Genomic DNA, 23,750 nt, shown 5'->3' with positions numbered 1-23,750 from the left:
GAATAGAATCTCTGTTGAAATAGGATTCAAAATGTAATGTTAGCTTGACATGTATGGCAGTTTTAGGTCAGCTAATGTGGTACTAATAAATGCATTACCTGAAGTTTTAACCCTGCTACGATGCAACACAAGAAACAAATCTAAATGACCAAACCCAATGGCAAATAAGCCTTGACATTCTTCAGCCTGCAGTCCCCACCACACACAGCTAATGCATACCCAAGAAACTGTAGAAAAACTTAACTTAATAAATATTATATAAATATACAATAAATAAAAGAGTGTGTCTTCAGGCCAATTAAAAATAAAAATCAATAAAAACAAAAGCTTGGTGGAGACTGTAGAAGGGGTGATTTTATTTTAGTACTCCTTGACAAAGCGAGAAAATGTTTACTCTCTCAGCATTAAAAAGCTGCAACGATTAACATAAAAAAAAAAAAAAATACTATTAGCTAAGTTTTGTGTTCAGGTTTATTAAATACACCCGTGTAATTAAACTGATTTCTCAAAGATCCCAAAAGCAGAATGTGTCCCTTTGCAATCCGCACCCCCCCCTCCCCCCCAACCCGATATTTTCCCATCTTATCAATTATTTTATTATAAAGGTGTTGGCCAAGTTTGAACATGTACAATATCCTGTGAACCAGTGACATGCAGTTATCATTCTCCCAGGCATTAAACTATCTGCTTGCATTCAACTGATCTCATTTTGCATTTACAGTCAGGGCTGGGGAAGTTACTACGTTCTTCTGGGTGTTCTTAGAAATTAAGGCCAATTTCATCTGTGTTATCCAGGTCTGTTTCCAGTACACCACTCAAGTTCTTCATCTTCATGCAGTCTACATTTTTAGCTTTGTTTTCCCAGATTTTTTAACAGTAGCGTCTCACGTCTCAATATTTATTACTTTTTCATTCAGTGGCAGGCTACTAAGAAAACTCTAAAAAGAAATAAAACCAGCCAGGCACTCAAGTGTTTGAAACAAACATGAAACAACAACAAAATTAATCTGTTTTAAAACCCCTCAATTTGTCATGGCAATAAGTTTATTTATGGAATTGCTCTTATAATAAAGCCTACAATGCTTCAAATGGCTAGAGCGTGGTCGGAGCAGTTTGTTGTTTTGAGGTATTCAGAACAGGGTGTAATGTAGGTCACAGACAATCAGGAAATAAGAACTAAAAAAGACAATGATATCCTTCAAAGTCTATCTGATATCTCCTCTTGATTGCTTAATTCTGAATGGTTAGTGTTTCTCTTTTTTTATTTGGGTCTTGATTACATTTATTATTGGCAAAATACATTTAAAAGCAAATGCTTTTGCAGGGTTGTGTTCTTGAAAAGAAACAAAAGACAAAATACACACTGTACTTTAGCAACCTGCTTTAAAAAGTAACTTAGACAATTAACCTTGTGTCAAGATAATGTAAGAACACCACCTACGTCTGATATTACTCAAAAGCAATAGCAGGTCACAGAAATTAGAAAAACTGTTATAAATGAATAGCAATAAATCAAACTCAGATTGCAGATCTCCTGCATGAGTTTCCAGACAATGCTATTAAATTAGGTCAAAGTGTGCATATTCTGAAAAGTGATTATGCCCTTCATAAGGCTACTGGTGTGCAGTGTGCTCTACTTTCTCCCCAGTATCACCTAAACTGCATGTTATGAAACAAAGAAGCTTGTACATTTTTTGGTTTTTACTGGATGTTCAAAAAGCTAGAAACTGCAGCCAATAGAAAAGTAAAATATAAATGGACATAAAATGCATCAAGATTGACTGAAAGGAATACTGTACATCTAAATGCTCCTAATATTTATTTTGTTACCTGTTTAGCATCTTCTTATGTGTGGTCCGTATGATTCTAAATTGACGTGTCTGCTTGGATCATCATTTGCGTCACTTCCTAACCATTTCTTAAATGATTACTTCTGAAAAGACTCCTCAAAGCTGAAGTGAATAGGGGAAGCATACACTGAAGCTCCCGTCTGAAGCATTCATAACTTAGGAAAACAGCCAGGGATTTTCAAAAAATATCAGAAACAAATCATGGATCTTTGCTCTCATCTAAAACATTGAGACACCTTCAGGGGATCTTTACCTCAAGTGCACTGCATTATGCACAAGTTTGTTTCATCAACTGTAATTGTACACTCCATTTATTTTTGTGTCGTACTAACCACTATTTACTGTAGGTCTCCGCTTTTAAACAAAAAAATGCATGCGTTTCTTAGTAGGTTATCCTTGTAAAATGATATTTATTATGATACAGAATCAATTGGCCATTCTGTAATAGGGCAAACCTGGGGCCCTTTCTCTACCAAGTCAGGGAAACATTTTCACAATTTCACATTCCTCTCTCTGCACAAAGGCAGGATGATGAATGGAGAACCACTCCACTCCAGTTCCCTTTAGGGAGTGAATTTCAATTACACTGCCACAAGTCGCTGGGGAATAACCCAATTACAAAGTGCTTTAATATATCAAAGACCTATTTATACAGTGATTTTAAATTCATCACTCTTCAAATGATCTGGTTCAAACACACTTATATCAGCAGGTGTTACCATGTCCCAGCTAAATCCAGACAAGAGAACATTATGTGGCATAATTCAAACTGTTGGGAGAGAACAAAGGACACGACAGGCAGGATTCTTATCCAACACAAAAATCAGCTGGACATTAGTACAGTAACCTAAATGCACACGTATTGATCTGCAATTTGGTAAAACAAGGTTTCAGCCCACTGCATGGCACAACAGGTGAGACTTCGGGTTTGATACAACAAAGTTGCCTCAAACTAGGTCTCCCGGTCCTGGAACCAGGTTTCAAGCAACTGTTCCTGAAAAAGCGTCTGTTTTAAATTCAGCTTTAAATTCCCACGTCAGCTGCAGCACAGGAATCCTATGAAATTCCGATGACCAATCTGCTCTTTCCAAACTCCTATAACTTCAGCTTTTGTTTCATGGTCTTGACTTTGTTGCGTCATTTTTCCAAGTCAGCAGGCTTTGAATAATTAAGCTTTATGAGGAAGATGGAATAATAATAATAATAATAATAATAATAATAATAATAATAATAATAATAAGCTGAACAGTAAAATGTTAGAGGTTTATTAAACACACACCAGTTGTTTTTTCCTACAGATTCTAATAAAATGAAATACATTAGCAAAGCTAGTTGGAGGGAACACAGAATCCGTCACATAATTAAAATCAGAGACAAGAGGTACATTTTAAACTCTGCTTTACCCTTCAATTGACATCCCAGCAAGGCCCAAAAGTTCTCCTCACATCTATCCCTCCAAGAACAGCTGGAACTAGCAGACAGCTATCAATTCCCAATTCATTTTTTACTGCTACTATAACTTCCCATGAATCCAGGGCAAATGTTTTTCACTGATGTGAATTTTTCTATTGACCAGAACTACAAATGAACTGTGGAGCCCTTCAGAGGCAAAATATGATGTGAAGTATCCGCATTTCTTACTTAATCTGAAATATGTGACAATCCACCAGGCAACTGTATCTCCTCTAGATGAATTGACAAGCACAGAAATAACAGCACTTTAAACTCTGTCCTGGCTTTGCTATTAGATATGAACTAATTTGCAAAATTGCTGTTATCCAGACATTCACTAATAAAAGACAGATCAGGAATCAGAGTCATTTATAAGAATTATTCATAAAAAAATGATTCATAAGATACCTCTTAAATGCATTAATTGTAAACAGAAGACAAAAAATGAATGTAAAAGGTGAACTGTATATACCAGCATGAATATTACCAGTCTGAACCTCAAAATTATTTTTACTAGAGCATGGCGATTATTGATCATTTGTTTTAAAAACGTTAGTAGTATATAAATACTATTATATATTTTAATACAAAAATGACTTGGAAAAAGCATAGTAGGTCTAACAAGAAGAAACAGTGAATATGTTAAAAGCCTGTTATCACAAGGCACAGTGACGTACTCAAACTCCTCAAAGTCGACCTCGTTGTTCTCCATGGACTGGGAGGGGTTGGCAGGCGGATTGTCGGGTGAGGGCCGCAGTCGGTTCTGCTGGTAGCGCAGCGAGCGTTGGCGGATGCTGTCTCGCCGGGAAAGGTACTGGATCATCCTCTGGGCGTAATATGCAGCTGGGGACAACCTGAAACACGACAGAGTGTATCAATCTCACACACTGAAATACCAGATAGATACATGCATGTACATTCACTGCCCTGGCTATTGGGCAAGGATGGATGGAGATAGAATAGAGATAGCTAGATAAATATCTATATTAGGGCTGTTAAGTGATTAAAAAAATTAATCACGATTAAAAAAATTAATGTTAATCTCGGTTTTCGTCGCATATTCAATTGATACAATTACTACAGCAATCTAATTTAAATGTTTTAATATTGATGCTATTATTATTATTATGTTTATTATTATTATTATTATCTGTAAATAAAAACATTTAAAAAGTATTTATTTAACCATGAAATGTACCCGTTAAGACCGTCAACAAAATTTACCAGGGCCAACAATTTAGAAATTACAAACACTGTACAACCAACACAATAAAACATGCGGTTCACGCTTGATCAGCAGCATACAGAGATCAGAACACAGAATAGGAGATCTATTTTTAATGGACTGAAATAAATTAATTTTTTTTATAATTGTAAATATGTAGCTACAGTAAGCATTTCTAGGAAATGAACTGTTAATTGTGAAGCGAACATATACAAATGTTGTCATCATATCCCAAAACTGCAAACTAACAAGAGAAAAAGACTAGGAGTACCTGTTGTAAGGGATTAGATGCTTTGTTTTTGGGATCTGATGACTAGAACGCTTCCCAGAGTGTGTGGTGCAGACCATATTTCAGCAAAACCAAAGGGCAAAAGCACGCAGAGTTTTCAAGTGGATTGAAATCAGATGGAGGCAAGACAAATCTCTTCACTTGCTTTTACAAAAAAAAAAAAAAAAGCTTATTTTTTTTTTTTTTTTTGTAAAGTACCCAAGGCATTGAGCTGACTGCTCAAGTATTGTGTTGTTGGGTCAATGTGGGGGCAAGTTACTGAACTGTGAACCCACAGCTCTAACCAAATGAGTGTCAGTGTCTTTCTGGGGGAAAATCAATAAAGATTCAAAAAGGTACAGTACAAATAAAATGGGAAATAAAGAAAAGGTGGGTTTACTGTTAAACCAAAATCAAACGGTTTCAGGATGTGATGTGTTATAATGGGTATAGCATCGAGTTGTTCTGAATCTAAAATATGTATAGAAGCAAGGCCAGTCTTGAACAGCCAGTGGTATAGTTCTCTTAAACATGATTCAAATTTCTCTTTTCCATGGAGGCAACAAAGCACAAGATACAAGTTCATCCCTGCCTTTTTAAAACGCTCTACTCCACATGAAAATTCAAAAGGAGGTTTTGGCACTGCCTTTGGGGTATTCAATGAGGAAACGTAGAAATCAAAGAAATAACCTGCTGTGATGGCTGACAATGTCTGCAGTTCTGCCACAAGACTCTTCCTAATAGCTGCGTGGTCTGTTAAATCCCAAACACCAGGTTCTAATGTGTCAGGACACTGCCACATCCCCATCTTCGCAGAGAACGCAATTAAGCGAAAAAGAGCAACACTTCTGACAGCCCCAGTCGCCTTTCTGGAGAGCTCCAAGCAATTACTGCCAACCCGCGCACCTCGTGCGACTGAGTGCAAACAACACAGCCATTTAACCCCTTTCTAGCAACCCTGTTAATATAATACCAAAGAGAAAGCGCAGGACTCTGCGTTCTATAGGTAGGTGAGAGTCAGAATGTGTTTAACTACATCCCAGGAGTCCACAAATATTCTGATACAGAAACCTGATGGAAAGCCAGGACAGAATCCAGGCAACTTCCTCCACACCCCTCCGGCTCTCAGTCCTAAAGCCTTAGTCCTTATAACTTTAGATTTTACAAAACTTACTTCAAGTGTAATGAACCTCAATTTAAAACGGTTTGAACAATGGCACACACAAATAGTCATGCTTATAATTCACTGCTGTATATACTATGGGTGGCATGGGATCCACTACAGTATAGCAAGAACAATGGTTCTCTGGCTCTGTTTAAGGTGAGTCGTCTTCTATTAGGCAGTTTGATTATCGTTAGGATGGGAGGTTAAGTTTTGGTCGTCTAACTTCAATTCAAGTTGAAAAACAGGTTTATAGAATTTTAATTTGTTTAAAAAATAAAAGGTGATGTATCATATCTCTGGTATAACACATGCTGAAGATCAGGGCACCAAGGCCTACTGTATGATCAATTTGACATCTATACCACAATAATTCAGTGTGTGTGTGTGTGTGTTTTAAGTCATCAATCACCTATCCTTACTCCTACAAACACTGCCAAGGACTGGCTATGAGCCTACAGCACATGAACACAAGAGAAGCTAAATGGATACAAGCCAGCTGCAGGGGAATCAAAAGGTCAGTCATCAGAACTTCAATGCTGGGTATCAAGTGACTTTAACCTTTACTGGGAAGCAACTGGAATTTGCCTGCTACGGGCCAGTGTTGATCAGCTTTGAATCCATGCAGTACATTACACTTTGCGGAGCACCTCCTTGGTTACAGTACTTATCACATTCAACAGCAGAAAAAAAAGAAGTGCGGCAATGCTGATTTAACAAACAGGTGCAGCCCTGGCAGAGAGATTAGCGGTAATGTTGAGACTGCATAATCTGAGTATCAGGCTCCTTTGACAGACACTGTTGTGTAAATTGGAGGAATACAATGTTTTTCCTACTATATTGTTAAAACGTTTAGATACAAAAGCATGTTTGTAAGCTAAACTATTTTCACTTGCAACACTTTTGATCGGCTTCTACAGGATAAAATGCAAACAACCTCTTTTTTTATGTTTCATTGACCGTTTCAAGCTATCGGCATAATATGTTCTTTGAGATCCTCTATTTTCTCAAACTCAAAACATTTTTTATTTTATTTTATTTTATTTTGCTGTCATTATTTCTGGTAGACCTTAATTGTCTGATTGGATTGTATCACCTCTAGGGGTTTATTTATCCAATGTAATAGGTAAAACAAGTAAATATTGACAGTAGAATCTGTGTACACAGGGAATCGAGACATATAGAAAGACTACATTTTTAGCAAGACAGGTCACATAGCAAAGTAGATCCCCAATACTACAAGAAAAGTTTTAAAATCAAACAGCAATTCAAGTGGAAAAAGATTACAGAAGATATGGCTACGTAATTAAGTTGTATTCCTTGGAGACAGAATGCATCAGCTCCCAAATGCCACATCTGCTGAATCTAGGAGTGGGTTCACTGCAAAGTCTTAATGACATACCAGAAGGCAAAAGCTTAGTTCTTTCTCAATAAAACTAACAGAGCAGCCACACATACAGAACACTCCTGTACTTTGTGAAGGATAGAAGATCAGGACCCATACTGCTACCATAATGCAGCAATTAACTTCAAGGTGGGAGACTTTAGAGTCTGAGGACATTGGTATTTTGCAATCATTATCAACATGTCTCTCTTACAGCACAATTTTACAGAAAATGATGGACTGGGATGAATTTAATGATTTGTAAAAGAACGCACAGTACAACTGTCTCTACAGTGTTGAGATGACAGGGCCCCAAAGCAAGGGAAAAAACATCCCAATTAAAAGTTGCAATCGTATTGCATGTTGAACCTGCATTGTATGATAAATAAGGCCCTGTCCACACTATGCCTTTAAACCAACTTAAAAGTGCTAAACCTCAGGGGGTAGTCCGGTTCTAAATTAGATCACATCAGGTAGTGCGATTTCTCAGACGTGTGGATGCTGTAATACCGAACTACATTTTTCGTGTATCCTCCGATATCCCACAAGGCTTTCTGATATGTTTTGGTGCACGGACATTACAATTACAGTACTCAGAACAGGCATTTGAACAAGTTGAGAACGACTATCAATACTGCTGTACTGTATATAATTTGAGGCTTTTTGTAAAATAGTGGATCATGGAGCGACATGATCAGGTGCCGAAATGAAGGCACATTAACACCTGGAGCGATGAAATCGGTCAAGGAGAACTTCAGAGTTAAAAACGAAACGCACACATTATGATAAAATGTACCTTGTGTTTAAGAAACAAAGCCATAATGTTCATGCTAAGAAGCGCTGACCTCCGTCGGCACGGGCTCCATATTTGCCGGGTTGTAAACATAAAATACAGTGCATGGTGGGATAATGTCATATCACTTCCCACAGTCCACTGCGCTGCTAGGAACTGCAACCAGACTATTTTAATGGTGTTTGTACGTATTAAGCCCGACTCAACATTAAATGGTAATTTAGTGTAGATGCTTTGAGCTGGATTAATTAAAACGCTTTTGAGTATGGTTCTCGAGATCTGTTAGGCCCTGTCCACACTACATAACCGAAGTGGGGAACTAAGTTTCGTTACAGAGTTCTCTACTCAACAACTAACAATTTTATCTTGGCATGGTTATGGGTTTCTGGCTACAATCCAGGTAAGGAAACATCTTGACTGTCAAACTAGAAGCACCAAACGAACCAGAGAGTCATGGCCAATTCAGAACCGGACTGCTTTCCTACAGTAGCTAAGGCCTGTTCCATGGCAGAATTTCACCAGAAACACCAATGGTCTACTCTTCCAATATCCCTTTTGTTTAAAAACTCCAGCACACTCATAAAACCAGTGCATGCATGCTGACTGCTTTGCTCATCAATGCACCAAGAGAAACTGGAACTGAAGCTGCGATCATAAGACTTTCTAAAATCCAGTTAAAGGATTCTATTTTACAAGCGTAAAAAAAATAAAATAAAGTATGTACTTCGTTCAAGATCAATACTCACCTAGCGGGGTCGGGATAAATGGGGTGATCACGAGATCCCGACATGTCATATCGAGAGAGGGAAATAAGAGAGGACTCCAACAGCCTCCTAGAAAAGGGAGCCAAAATGTTATTTTATAAGATGTCTCTAAAAATAGTGTATATATGTTCAACAGCCCGGTGAACATTTTTTATATCAGGCTTTTTCACCGACTGAGACAACTGGGTCATTCCAGCTCAAAATGGACCAAAATAGGATGGCGTTTCTTCCATTTGTGGTTGATGATGTATTAACCACATGTGATGGAGAAAGGGCAAACAACCTGCATGCATTATCAAACAAGCCATGCGATGTGCCAAGACGGTGTTTAGAACACATTATCCATGTTGACATCTTATACAGGATTAAGAAACCGGCAATAACGCATACACTGGAATGCGCTACTCGTATTAAACAATTTACAATATTTCAGCTTGTAATGGGACACACTCAAAATGAGTATACGGGTAACATTTTTCAATTTGTAAAATCATGTGTTCACGCATACACAGTACGGGATGAGCACATGCACTATATTTTCAGAGTTAAAGTGTGATTGAGAAAACGATTTTCAATTTAATCGTTGCAGCCTTATTTCAAACCACCAAGAACTCAAATGAATGGCTGACCTTTATACCTTTTTGGGGGCAAACTACTATATGCAGGTTTTTTTTTTAGTTTTTTTTTTTTTATCTGTATTTAATAGATTTCATGTTTTATTGTGTGTCTCCTCATTAAATGATCCCCCCACCTCACCACAACATTCAAACAATGCCTCTGAAATCCCCAAGACATAATATTTTCTGCTCCAGACAACTCTGACTGTTTGAGGAAGTGAGCTTAATTCCATTAACAGTAAAATCTTGCACTGTGAAAATTGATTTTACGCTTTGTGCTTAAGCACCTAACACCGTTGTGAAGAGAGTTCCCATTTTAAACACAATAGCCCCTTTTATTTTCTGATTCAGGGAGGTTGACGAAATCTTTTTCCTACACAATCCGATAAGGGAATGAGTGTACTGCAGGGTGTATAATAGGGCTGGGAATTTTAAACGTTTAAAAAGTATAAACTCTGAAGTGGTTAAACGTTGAATAATAAGCTAGACGTATACCCAGTCATGTGACAAATTTCACCAAATGCATATTTGATGTATTCACTTTAGTAATTTATCATTATATTCAGCATTCCGTCGTGTATCCGACTGCTGTGATGCCACAGTAAGGGTGGATATTATAAAAAGGGGTTTGGCAATTGCCCCCAAGGAGTTTTTCTAACTATAAATACCCAAGACACTGGGGCGGGTTTTATTCTCGTGCACTGTGTGTTCATGCTGTAGTGGGCGTGGTATGGTTCAGTCCACAAGGGGTAAGAAAAACGTCAGAAAAAACCCTTGTTATATATTTTTTAGAAAACTGCATATTTAAACAAAAGAACGAGGCAAAGCCACGTTCGGAATTATTTTGAGGAACCGGACAAGAAAACCATAGTATGTAAATAGTTAAGCGAAACAGAATTGCGGTACCACAAAAACACAAGTTCAATGTTTCATCATTTGAAATGAAAACATTCCGAATTTCTGTGGATGGAGTTACTGAAAGCAGTGAAAAGCAAACATCCAGAATAAACAGAATGCTCCAGATAGTGACTCTGAATACGTGTAACACGAGTTTAAAGGTAACTAGAGGATTTTCAAATCAAAGACTGCCTGTTTGGGGGGTTTATTTAAAAATAGACCAATACAGATTGTTTTTCTTAAACAGCTATGCTAAGATGCAAATAGAATAACTTTATTTGTTTTTGCCTCCCAAACTAACAATACAGTACTGCAGGTATTCAATAAAGCTCCTTTTTCTTCGTTTTATTAATTTAAAAAAGTCCCTGAACTAAACAAAAGTTTGCCCAACATCTTTTACGGTTAAAGTTCTTTAAGATGACATATTTCTGTAAATCTCATAACAGTTTGCTATACAATAACCAACAAACTTGTTTTAAGACTACAGCATTAAATCACCCAGGCTTACAGAACATTCAATTCAAAAGATAAAATGGGATTAATATTGCACTGCTTATGGACAGGCGACATGGCAACAGTAAACAGCACGAATTCAGTGGAAATGTTCCCATAATGGTCCGTTTCTCAACATGTTAGGTATTCCACAAGAGTACATAACAAGGTTGTACATTATACTGAATCTTGACTTAAAAGAATGTTAACCCATCACAAGACAATGGTTAAAGGCAACACACCCTGTGAACTCACTTTGGGTAAAGAAGATTTATTCTGAATCTGCTCCTGCAGATATCGTTATATAATGTTACATTGTAGAATGATTCGCCTACAGCATGTACTGTATTTATGTATTGGAGAAGTCTATCTTTGCTTGAATTTACATTTTCAGTAAAATCTATTGGGAAACAAAAAAATAATCCCTTAAGTTACTTTAAAAACTCTTCAAGGTCGACCAAATTTTTTTTTTAAGAACTTTCCAGGCAGCCCATAATAAAGCACTGCCAAGGTCAACATAACCAAAATATCTCATCAGCCTAGTGGAGATCACAGTCGCGTTCGGAGATGACCTCCAATATGAAATCTGCTACAGGTAATAAAATGCAGCAAGCACCATCCAAGCACCCGTATGCTGGTCACAGACCGCAAGCTATCCCAGAGGAACAATTAAAAATGAAACGGGTGCTGCATGGAACCACAAGGGCTTTCTGCTTCACTGTGCCTTTGGTGAGGCGATTATTAAAAATATACCCATGTAACAGTCTATCAATATGAGCTGCCTCTCCTGTAAGGTTAGAATAATGAGACATGAAATGTCAACAGGTAAAGTTGGGTGAGTGATTGCTAAAATTAAAATGTGTCCTGTTCCTTAAAGGGCAACTTTAAAGATAAAACTGGTTGTAAACCCAAGTGTTACATTACATTTTCCCACTGCATTATGAAAATATGTATTTATTTATTCCCGTACAAAAGTTTACCATAGTAAAGGCATTGCACAGTGTAATAAAGCATAGTGAAAGCATGGTAAAGTACATGTAAGCATTGTAAGCAATAAGGTATGGTAAAGCATATTAAGCATGGCAAACCAGGGAATACTATGGTAAATGCCAAGTACAGTACAGAGGAAATGGATGATAAAATTGCAAAAACACGGTGGGTTTTTACACCAAATTGCTTTTGGTTTGAATTGAAAGGAACTCATTTATTCAGGTGTTCACACTGGGGCAGACAACAGCAGAAGCTGCTGTAACTAAAGGGCATAGTTTCAGTTTGTAGAACATTCATTTGCACCCAAATTGACCCCCAGGGGTTTCCAGTTCTGACATTAAACCTGTGTTAGTGTCCCCAACGTGAACGGACTTGGAAGGGCAATGGACATCACCATTTCAAGTGACATTCGTAAAACCAGTGAAATTTAATTGTAGGAACAATTCAATAATTGATAATGTTTATCTGGGTAGTTCTCTTAATAATAATATTTAATTGACGTGTTACAAACGAGGATTTACTATGAACACACATTGACACGCAGACACAAGGAATGTTTAACCAACAGTAGTATTTTATTAAATACACATATATTAAACAGAAATCAGAAGTGTCAGAAAGTAAATCTTAGTCTCTAAGCACAAAACACAATTAAAAAATCTCACTGCACTCATGCTGGCTAGCAGGTAATTGGAATATGACGCCGCCTGTCTCCTCACACACAAGTACCAACTAGTAGCTTGAACACACACATACACGCCCACATACAAACTGAAATGATGCAGACAATCTTGTAATATATCACATTAAGCTTATTAATGGTATATAGATTAAGGGTATGGCAAATTTACTTTTAAAGAAATTCTTCATTCAACAATAGGAGGTAGATTACTTATAATTACATCAAGTTTCACTAAAAGTTATTTTACACGCAAAGTGTGCGAACTAAATAATTAACAGTTCAATTCTATGTGAATGTGTTACAATTAATTATTTAGTTCCATAAAAGGAAAATTCAACTGGAATTATACTCAATGGTTCTTTGAAGCTTAGACTTTTGGTCAGCTGGTTTGGAAACTCAATCTGTTGAAGCGTCCAGTACAAAGCTCTCCTCTCCGCAACAAAGTCTTCAATCCTACAACAAAACAGCTGCAACAAAGTCTTCAGTCCTCGGTATAGGATCCACAATGGCGCCCGTCCGCTCTGTCCGCTTCGCTGAATCTTTTAGCTATGCAGGTAGCAGGGCACTGTTTCTTTTGGATACTGTGGTTTTAGGTGTACATCAAACCCAGACTGGTTTGTCTGATAACAGTCGTTGTAAGTTTTACAGCAGTCCTCCAGCCAGGCCTCAGTCTCGTTGCTTGTGGTAGTGACGCGCTTGCAGCTTGCTTTCTTAAGGCAGAGACCGTCTTGGTTCCATTTTTAGGAACAGACCCGGAGTGACAGCACCTTGCTTAGCATTTGATGTGGAGCGCAAAATGTTTAGTTTTGCTTGGGTATTTATAGTCTTTTTCACCCTGCTAAATAGTCACTTTTATGAGATCATTTGTGGATCTTGCCTTTTTTTAAACTCACAGTCCTTTGATGTTTTAATGTCCTTTTCCGCTGGGACATCGCTAGCTTGTCTTCCTTGCGTCAAAACGATTGTTGTTGCACATGTGAATTATCTGTACGTAATTCAACTGTCCGCTCAGCCTAATCCAGTCCAGGCGCCAGTCACCTAATCAGTAGGTCACATAGGCCCCCTTCTCAAGACACAGCAGTTTGCCCTGTTTCCCAAGACACAGTTTCATTAATGAATCCCATTACATTTCTAATACACGTTCATGTATTTTCATATTCAGGGAATATGTCCCACATAATGGATCAACAATTATATAATGGTGTTCTTGCTAAAGTACAAAGTCATCAATATAACCTTCGTACTCTGTGAAAATGGGGAAAAAAAAGAGGCAAAACTATTTCATTACCAATTTCTATAATCAAAGGAAATATCATTTTTTTATTTTCATTTATTTTTTACACAGCCCAATAAACCTTTTTATATACTGTATTACTTCGAATTTAAGGCGCACCTTTTTAAACCATGTTTTGCTTCTCTCAGTATAGTGATGCATATTTTAAAAATCGCCAATAAAAGACACTACTGCCCGAATACACAAGTAGCAACGAGAAGCTTTTACAATTTCAGAGTTTCTAATAAACACTACCAGCTTGAACAGCTCAGAAATGCTGATCAGACCCATGTATTTTATATAAAAAGACACATACAAAGCACTTTTGAAAGCAAAGCCACATACTACCTTCATATAATTCCAAGGTTTCTGGGCTTCAACAGGAATCTGTTTTTTTTTCCTGCTCAAGAGCCATTTTTTTTTTTTTAAACATCTTATTGTCATTAAAATACCTCATTAAAATTCCATCATGGACATTGGTTCAGCTATTAAATACTGCAATGTAAGCAAAATGTAGCAATGTGAATGGTGTTGGGTCTGTGCAAGAACCCATTAAATGAGCCAGCTCTTACTTCATTTCCACATTGAGTCACACTTGGACACAGAGCAGTAGAAACAAGTTATTTTAGTTAAAGAAGAGGCACATCTGTGTAATAAAGATCCTCTTAAATAAGTTTACGAATGTTTCTTAATTCTTATTTATATAAAACGTTCAACAATGCTTGGTGGCGTATGCATGTGTCTACAGCAGGTAAAGAGATCAAAAGCTTGCTTTGTTACTGCCCCCTCAACATTTGGATAGATTTTAGCTACTGTATTAAATGAATTTTGGCAGTGAAGAAAGCAAGCAAAAAAGTAGAAAAAGTCTGGTCATGTACTGAAAGAAGAAATAAAACATGCACTGTGGTACATATATATTTTTAAATCAAATATACCTTAAATTAATTGTATGCTTTTTTGCTGCAATGATGGGATTGATTTTTAGCACTGTGAAGCAGTTTCCAGAACAAGGATGACACTGGCGTCGCCTCATTCCATTGTAGGATTTTGTTCAAACCCGTATTACCCCAAGTATACTGTAATAACACCGGACAAACGATTGCGCTTATGGCAATGGACGTGTAGCTCTTTATGCTGCTAAAGTGACAAAGCTGAACGGTAAAATGGTTTTATTAACTGTCTCGCCAAAGCCCTTTGCAATTACAGCACAACAAATGATTTTAAGATTAACCCGAACAGATCATACAGAACACGTTAATTAAAAGGAAATTTGTGAAATTATTTGATAAAAACTCAGTGAGCAGATACTATTTAATTTAAACTCATCCCTGTCTTTTCACATGCTGTATCACAAGAATAATTGATTCAGCAAACATTTGGAACATTCAAAAGTTAATAAAAACTGAAGCTCTAGAGAAGTCAACACACTGAGTGAAGTGGATTAATGGTACTGGTGTGCAACACTTAAATCTCATACAGAGCGTTTAGGGGCCAGTTTTTCAACCTGGATAACAGTGATCCGGATTTTGTAATCGAGATTACTTTTACCTGGATCGTTTTGATCAGTTTTTTCGGAAAATGTCACTGCTAGATTACATTTATCCAGATTACAAATAATTACAATTAAGAATTTTTTTTTTTTTTTTATGTAGTCAAAGGCTGTTTATTATGGAACTATAGCTTTATTAGAGCTCTAAATCTAGGCAGTACAATTTCTTTTACCTTTTTTTAAGCCTTTAACTGTGTAAACAGTCATACGCATTTCCAATGAAAAAGCCAACTTGATTTGGTATGAATAAGGTCATCTTTATATTGTGTTGTTTTCAATCCATGTGGATACTGCTTGTTTGATAAGACCCACACAGATTCGTTCTATGCATGCAACTGATTAACAAAAGCTATTCAAAGACAGGTGCAAAGATGTGTTGAAAGTCTGTCTGATCAGAAGTGATTCATATCAAGCTTGATTTGTGCACCCCAGCTCTGCACTGAGGAATACCAGATAATCATTGCTTGTTCCCCAGCCCTTTCAAAACACAAACACCCAGGATTAGCGTGTAACGGAACACTATGGGAGAAAAAATAATTTCATCATGGCAGTTTCAAGTGCAATCATATTTCAACGAGCATACTTTTTCAAATGGCATGGCATGACAGCTGCACTGCCAGAGGATACACTAAAGCTTGGGAAAAACATACTGTAATAAAAAGTTATTAGTAAAAGAACAAATAGAAATGTTTTTTTTTTTTTTTTCTCTCTTCTGCCTGGTGGTTTATTGTAATGTCAATTAATAAATGGCACCCCATTTCACAAATACAGAACAAAACCTGCATAATGATAGCTGCCAGTGGTTCTGTTGCCAGTCTCTATTTGTCATACTTTTCCCTCATTATTAGGGTCAATAGAGCTTAAAAATAAAATATAGGAGGTTTGATTTGTACAGCTGTCACATGAATAAGCCACGAATGCAATGCATAACCCCATGAAAAATATGTATGATATGTTGCAAATACATGGCTGTCTTCACTAGTTACATACAGCATGAAAAAGCATAAAAATGACAGCTCAATGTTTTTCACAGGTAAATGGCAGCAGAACCGAAGGACTTTGTATTTTCAGACCTGTAACACAGCTCACAATACTGCCTTAGAACACGGTATCTAACCACAAGCTTAGAAAGCTGGGAATAGATATAAAACCCACCCTTAATGATGTACTGTACTGCATACAAATGAAGAAAACAAACAGTGCTTTAAGGTGAGACTGAAATACATTTTAAACTTAGAACCTCAACAGTTCTGATGTGCTCACAATGTATTTTTGTAATGCTAGGCTAATTGTGCGCCATCTGCACGAAATTGACAGTTTTAATACCTTATACAGCAGCAAACAGTGAAGAAAAAAGCTGCCCTTTTGACATTTTTAAAATGGAGGATAAGATTAAAGTTGTCAGGTTGACAGACTCCTTACTCCTAAAAAAAAAAAAAAAAAAAAAAAATACAAGAAACAATATCTTTCTATTTTAATGATCAGAATCCAGACATTAGGCCTACCATCACAACAGGGATTCTACCATGTGCACCCCACTACAGCAATATCAAACAATCAGCTGGAGCGCACATATTAAAAGAACAAAAAAATAATAATACAAGCGCTGAGGCAATGGTGGAATTGTTTTCTCTCATTTCTTAGTACAATACTGCCCTCTGATGATACTGTATGCAGTACAGCACCTCAAAGCAGAAAATCAAAAGGTGACACTGTCACACTGACATTTTTTCAATTCAGATTTACATTTTTTTTTTTAACAAAGCACTTTTGTAAACGCTTATACAGATCGATCAATGAGTGTGCTGAGAAACTAACAGCACCAGACAGGATGACAGAGGAAAACATTCTCTCAGCTGTGTCACCTTGCCAACCATGAAAGCTCCACCTGAAACTGACAGCGATGACACAAATAAAATGTTTATTTCATTGTATTTTACATGTGTTGCTATTTACAAAAATGTTGGCTGGCTATGGATTACTATTTACAATAATTAATGTACTCAAGTACACATGCGGTCTTCACTAAAGTCCCAATTTAAAGGCAGTACATTTCACTGTAGCCCTCGGGATGAAACTGTGAGCTATTTTTTTCTTTTTTAATTAGCAGTGGGAGAAAAACACATCAATCAGCAAGTACCGTAGAATCTGCCAGAACTGACTGACGCTGTATCTACTAAGTTTAGATGCTAATGAGAGCATAACAAATACAAAAGAAAAACAAAGGAAATGCAGATCTTTTAAAGAAAGCTGGGAGACTGTATAAATGGATTTTATATTTGTAAACGCTGCAATAACAGTCATGCTTGTGAAGCATCCACACTATAATTTGAGAGAACAGGTGATTTATTTGCACTGTGCTGGACCTTATTTTCCCCTTGGAGCACTCATGGAATCACCGCCTGTGCACCTGTTATCAGTGATTAAAGCCTGATTTTCAAACAAACTGATTATCGCTCACCAGTACTGTATTGGTATAAGAAAAGTGTGTTTTAAAAAAGTAATTTCAGCTTCGTCACTTCAAATATGCTGACAATAATGTAAACACCAAGCTACAGACAGCATGTTTCTGTTTATAGATAAGAACTCAACTTTATTATGAATATATTGTGTTACTATGTTTTAAGCAACATACTACGATAATGTTAATTATGGTAATTGTTTGTTTTAGTTTTAAAATGTTTGACCTCGTTAGTACAACCGTCCCCCTTTGCTGATGATCTTGAGTCAGGGTCATAACCCAGTATAAATTTCCAAATTTTTGTAAAATGACTTTACACTTACTTCAAAAGACGCAACGTGTTTCAGTAAATTCAAACGATACACTTCACATCCCGCGCAGAGTGAGAACACAAACATAAAACGTCATTAAGTGGGGTTAGCATTGCAGGGGAGATTTCAGTTCCGAGTGACTGTTTTCTAAGCATTATTTGTGAATGCTTATTCACCACCGCTATACCCCGTTAGAAAATTGACTTCCCTGCATTTTTTTAACGCAAGACGGAACGTGAGAGCATGTGTGTACATTTGTTTTAAGTACTCGCCCAAAGGACTACTGAGACACAGACATCAACTAGTCCTCATCAGATTTAATTCGCCTCGGGCGAGCAGCAGTTTCTAACCCTGCCTTTTTTCAACCAAATTGTCATACAGTACCAGCTGTTAAACTTGACCTGCGTGTACTAAAAGCATTCCCACTGCCACACTTAACCTTTTCTCAAGCATATTTAGAGGCTGGATGACTTTTAAATTATTACAACGGTTAATGGAAAGAGGTTCAATGAAAAGGTCAAAACCAAACTGCTCCATTGATTCAAGACTGTTGATTAAACCGACCGTGTGTATGAACTGTAAAAATTGGGAATGGAGGAGACTAACATTGAAGACGCATGCAAAACAGTCACTTGTTCTATGTAATACCTGGACATCATTTCTGGTAGGTTATTCTTAAATAAAGGTCATGATTTACTGTACATAAACACTGAGCTATGCTGAATGTTTGGTAAGTGTACAGTAGTGTACCACTTTATGAAGAAATAAACGTGAATCTGCCACCCCACTTCCACATCCAGGAATATGCAACAACTGTAGGCCTGATTTCCTATAGCGCAATGACCTCAGTACACCACAAGAGGTCAAAAAGCAAGACACAAAATCAATTAAAAACCTGGCACTGCAGAACGTGAAGAAAAAATCCATTTAGAATATGGTTCTGCTGTAATCCTCAAGAATTGATACGTTTTGCTTTAAAAAACATTCAAGACATTGATTAGAAGTTATGTTCCATTAAGACATATATTACATGTTCGACATAAGATGTACATGCTCATGTCATCTCTGGGATTACGTAAAAGTTAAAAAACCTTATTTTTGCAATGATAAGTAAGTAATTATGTGTTATGTAGCTCCACACAGCTCTGTGTTTACCATTTGTGGTATTATAACAGCACTGCTTTTGTATTAAAACATAAATACAAACAATCTGAGCTGTACTTTACAAATAGCCTAATTCATATTTTATAAACATGAATAGACTGTACGAAACGTCACAATGCAGACCAGTAATATACTACGACTTCCCCTCCAGTAGATCCACTAAAAGATAAACCCTGCAAGAGACATTTATTCCTTACCTCCTAAGAGAATCTTCGTCCGAATTCTCTTCAGGCATTTCTTGGTTTAAGGCCTCTTGTGATACATTCCCGGTTCGGCTTGAAGCTGATTGCCCGTAAACTCTTTCCCACTGTCCAATTTCCTGGCTGTACACCAGTCCTACTGTCTGCTCCGCTTGTGGATTGGAAGGACCTTGCCTGGGGAAGTTGCTCTCATTGCTGGGGGCGCCACTGCTCGGATCTGGCCCCCCAGAATTGCCTCTCCTCTCGGGAGTCTGGGGTTGGCTCGCCCCTTGACCTAAACCCTCAAAGGGCGGGTTTGGAGGTTGCCAAGAAGTGCTTTCCTCATTGGCTGAAGAGGCAGCTTGGCCAGTCCTCTCCCACCGCTGGGTGTCGTGGTTAAAGGTCAGTAAGTTATGGCAAGCCCGGCACCTGTTCAGATGCCCCCGGGACAAGTTAGAGTTGTTTTCGCTGCTGTGGGGAGGTTGGTAATGGGAGGGCCCTGGTCTGTCAGGGTCAATGTTGTTGTTGAGCAGCTCCTGTGTTTGCTGAGACTGACTGGCCTCCCCCTGGCTCATTCCCTGGTCCATGTCCTGCATGCGGTCATACTCCATGAAGTAGCGGCTCAGGTTGCACTGTAGGACGTTGCGGATAGAAGCCTGGCTGCTCTGGGTCCCCTCTCCTCCCAGAGGTGGCTGGCTTCCTCCAGCCCCCACCGAACCACTGTTGCTGGTGCTTGGCCCAGGGAACCCTCTTCCTTCCGTGGCTGAGGTGTAGACAGGAGCTTGGGAACTCCCTTCCTGCTGCCTCAGCACGGAGAGCAAGCTGACAGAGGAGGCGCTAGTCCTCGGTGGGGGCATGCCGCCACCGCCGCTGCCCCCGCCCCCTACAGCACTCGCAGATTCTGTCCGGATGTTCAACATGCTCCCGGTCCAGTCGGTGCCAGCCAGTCGCCCCGAAGAGTCTCTGTTCAGCTGCTGGTGACCCATGGGTTGGTTAGATGCCAGCCCTAAGAGTCCCCTTCGTCCAGGCCCAGAGGAGAGATTCCGGAGGGAGTTGCCGGCCGTGCTGCCGTGCACAGTGATGAAGGCGGAGGGTCGCTCGCTCACCCGCTGCTCATGCTGGCCTGCGGGCCGCTCAGGAGGGAGGCGAGGCTCGGTCCGGGCCGAGGAGAAGGTGGAGGCTGCAGAGAGGTCGGAGGAAGCCGAGGGGGCAGTGTCCTCGCTCTGTAGTGGGGAGGAAGAGGACGGACGGACCACGGAGCAGCGGCTGCAGAAGCAGACCATTCCCAAGTGCTGAACGCAGCCCTGGTAGGCTGGCCGGTCCCTGACGGAAGTGTAGCGGCTGCCCTCCCCAGAGGGCAGGCTCGGGGGTACGCCGCTGTCCTCGCTCTGGCTCTGCTCCCCTGCCTGCGTCCCCGAGGTCCGCGATGACAGCATGTGGAGGAAGTTGTGGAGAAGGGGGGTCCGACGCACAGGCTGGGACTGCAGGAACGAGCGCTGCCTGAAGTGGGGCATCTCAACACTGTCCATAGGGATCTCCGAGTCATCATCATTCTGACAACAATAAGTCTCACGTCAACAGGAATCAAACATTTTGATAATACCCCATTTTAATAGGATACTTAACTACCTGATGTTTTGCTAGGTTCACAACACAGTTCAAGTACACTTTATAGATGTATAAAATATGCGCTTTCTTTCATGTAATACAACTATACTAACAATACTGTAATTAATTGAAGAATACAGAATAACTGGGGATGTTTACCTGTTGGTTTGAAGGATTCACAATCGCTGTCAGAAGATTGTGGCCCAATGGATCAAACCTCACTAACCTGAAATAGCAATAAAATAAAATATAAAAACAATCTGTTTTTCTTGTAATAAAACAGGTAACAAAGTTATTGTTAATAAAGTGGTCTGGGTCATCTGAACACTTAACACACTGCAAACATTTAGCTTTCTAGCTACTGTATCTCATTTAGGTGAAATCCTTAGATAAGCTAATTTACAGCAGGCAACAAACCCCAGCATTTAGCAAATCAACATGCTTAAACATATTTAAAAATAGATTTAAATATATTTAATAGAAATTGGACGACTTCAATTTTGTTCTACAAACAAAAAACATGCTGTTAGAAATGTAAAAAATGAACAGCAAGCAGCAGTTGGTTTGAATGTAGGGCTACTGATTTTCCATTATTATTAATTCCTTAGCAGACCATTTCTTGGTAATAGCAAATTCAGTTTTTTCTACTTTTTATCAACTTATTAATAATTAAACATGTCATTTGAACATATATATATAATAAATGTTTATAGTTCAAATAAGTAAATGAATAAATATTACCACAATTTATTTTTTATTTTTATTAAAGCCAAGATTTTCAATCAGACTTGTTGCTGTAATAGTAAGTAAAGCAACTGAAGACACTTCAAACCTGTCATAATGTTTATAAACACCACTTGGCTCATTGCTGGCATTAAAATAAGCAAGAAAACCTATGAATTATATTACAAGAGTTCAGAAAACCAACGTCCAGCACTGTTGTGAGAATAATATTTACAGTCTTCCACTAACACTGTAGTTCAGTCTACAAATTAAGGTGTTAGATAAAACAGGGCTTTTCAGTATTGCTGGTATTACAATAACAGTAACAAATATGAAACAGTTTAGTTACAGGTCAGCAATGTCATGGGAGTAATCCTATTTACATTAAGTTTAGCGTTTTACTGGCATCACAAAAAACAGATTAAAATATGTAAAAATGATTTTTTTTTTTTTTTAAAAAGCATGTAACTACACCCACATAGTAAAGCAATCAATTGCCTTTCAGGAATGTATAGCTAGAAAAACAGCTTTGAGCTTGTTTCTTCATTGTCAGATAGTATAATTTAATTAAGAAATGACCATGGTTTAACATTGCTAATTATAGCCTTATTTAAAGGCAAGTAGCATGGAAAGAAATAAACTAAACAATAATTAAATACGCAATTAATTTGGCTTGCTTACTTCGGGAAAGCCCTGCTGGGTCTAAGTTTGTCAGTGCTTTGCCATTTTCTGTTGCTGTCTTATTTGCTTTCTTGTTCTCTATGTGTTTACAACAGGCAATGTGATCTTTAATGGTATTGACTCGTACATGATCAATCGAATGACAAGAAAAGAAAAAAAAACGCAGAAAACTGGCGTTACGAGGAGAAAAATAAAATCCATTCCCAAAATGCCTAATTCCAGGATTCCGTCTGCGATTGTGGAAAATCAGCAGCCCTACAAAACCAATTTGTTAAACAGCATTACAATCGATTCAGATCAAAGATATTGGTTCCTTATTTATTTATGAATAACGTACTCTGTCTGAGCAGCTAATCCCTGCGTCAGCAGTGGCAGTGCCAGACACTTACACTTTTGGCAAAATTACATCACATGCATACCCAATCTCTCTTCAAAAAACTTTTAAAACACGTTCTAATTTCAGGAATACATTTTGTAAAGTAAGCTTTCCAAAACACAGCAAAATGTGCTTTAAAAGCTCAATGCTATAATGGTGTCCATTATAAATGTTACATTTTTATCAAAATAAATGTCAGATGTGTGAAGCCATGTCCTAGTCCCCTTTTTATTGGAGGTCTGCACTGAAACAACCCCGTAAGAGCGGTCCCACTCTACATACTTGTCTGCTAGCCCTCTCTATTAGTTCCTGACCTGACTCGCTCCATTTCACTGGCGGTTTTCACCACAGCAAAAGGTTCCCGTCGGCTCCAGTCCCAAAAATGAATCTCGTTGTTTGTGGCAATGAGCAGGAGCTGTGCTGTGGGATGAAAGGCCAGGGATGCTATTGCCACATTGCTCTCTGTGAACCAGCTCTCGCTACCACCCTGGGAGAAAGGAACAGGGCAGGGGAAAAACAGCAACAAAAAGAAGCATTAATAAAACCAACTGATAAAGGAGTCTAGGATCTGTCCTTCCTCTTTTGCTTTCCAGACAGAAATCAATGTTAAGTTTAATAGCACATACTGTACAGCTCTTTAGCAAGCCAAATATTCAAGTTCTAGAATGAAACTTGGCAGCTGTTAGAGATTGAGGCTAAAGAAAAAGCTACACCACAATCAGAACAGTTCTTAAACTGAAACAATATGAAAAGACCTACTGAACTAATAACAAGTCTTGGCAGCTACTGCCTTCTGCACAATGAACTGAAAAATAGCATTAAAATGTAACTCATAATTGCTTTTTAATA

At 38.2% G+C, this 23,750-nt stretch overlaps 1 protein-coding gene across 4 annotated transcripts in view; it reads right to left on the bottom strand.

Annotated features, from left to right (window-relative positions):
- LOC117432245 (activating molecule in BECN1-regulated autophagy protein 1-like) overlaps nucleotides 1-23,750 on the bottom strand; it is an 83,505-nt gene that overhangs the window by 54,572 nt on the left and 5,183 nt on the right. For 3 of the 4 annotated variants that reach the window (XM_034053868.3, XM_034053869.3, XM_034053871.3), the window contains exons 5-9: nucleotides 23,216-23,388; nucleotides 21,281-21,347; nucleotides 19,532-21,066; nucleotides 8,881-8,967; nucleotides 3,980-4,156 (exon numbers count right to left, since the gene is read on the bottom strand). In XM_034053868.3, the coding sequence (XP_033909759.3) occupies nucleotides 3,980-4,156; nucleotides 8,881-8,967; nucleotides 19,532-21,066; nucleotides 21,281-21,347; nucleotides 23,216-23,388 (2,039 nt within the window). The remainder of the gene's footprint in view (nucleotides 1-3,979; nucleotides 4,157-8,880; nucleotides 8,968-19,531; nucleotides 21,067-21,280; nucleotides 21,348-23,215; nucleotides 23,389-23,750) is intronic. The other variant, XM_034053870.3, reaches the window with a different exon arrangement.

Source organism: Acipenser ruthenus, chromosome 27, assembly GCF_902713425.1.
Source record: "Acipenser ruthenus chromosome 27, fAciRut3.2 maternal haplotype, whole genome shotgun sequence".
NCBI classification, from domain to species: Eukaryota; Metazoa; Chordata; class Actinopteri; order Acipenseriformes; family Acipenseridae; genus Acipenser; species Acipenser ruthenus.
Note: the sequence above shows the minus strand (reverse complement) of the source record. Positions and strands in the feature narration are given on the sequence as shown.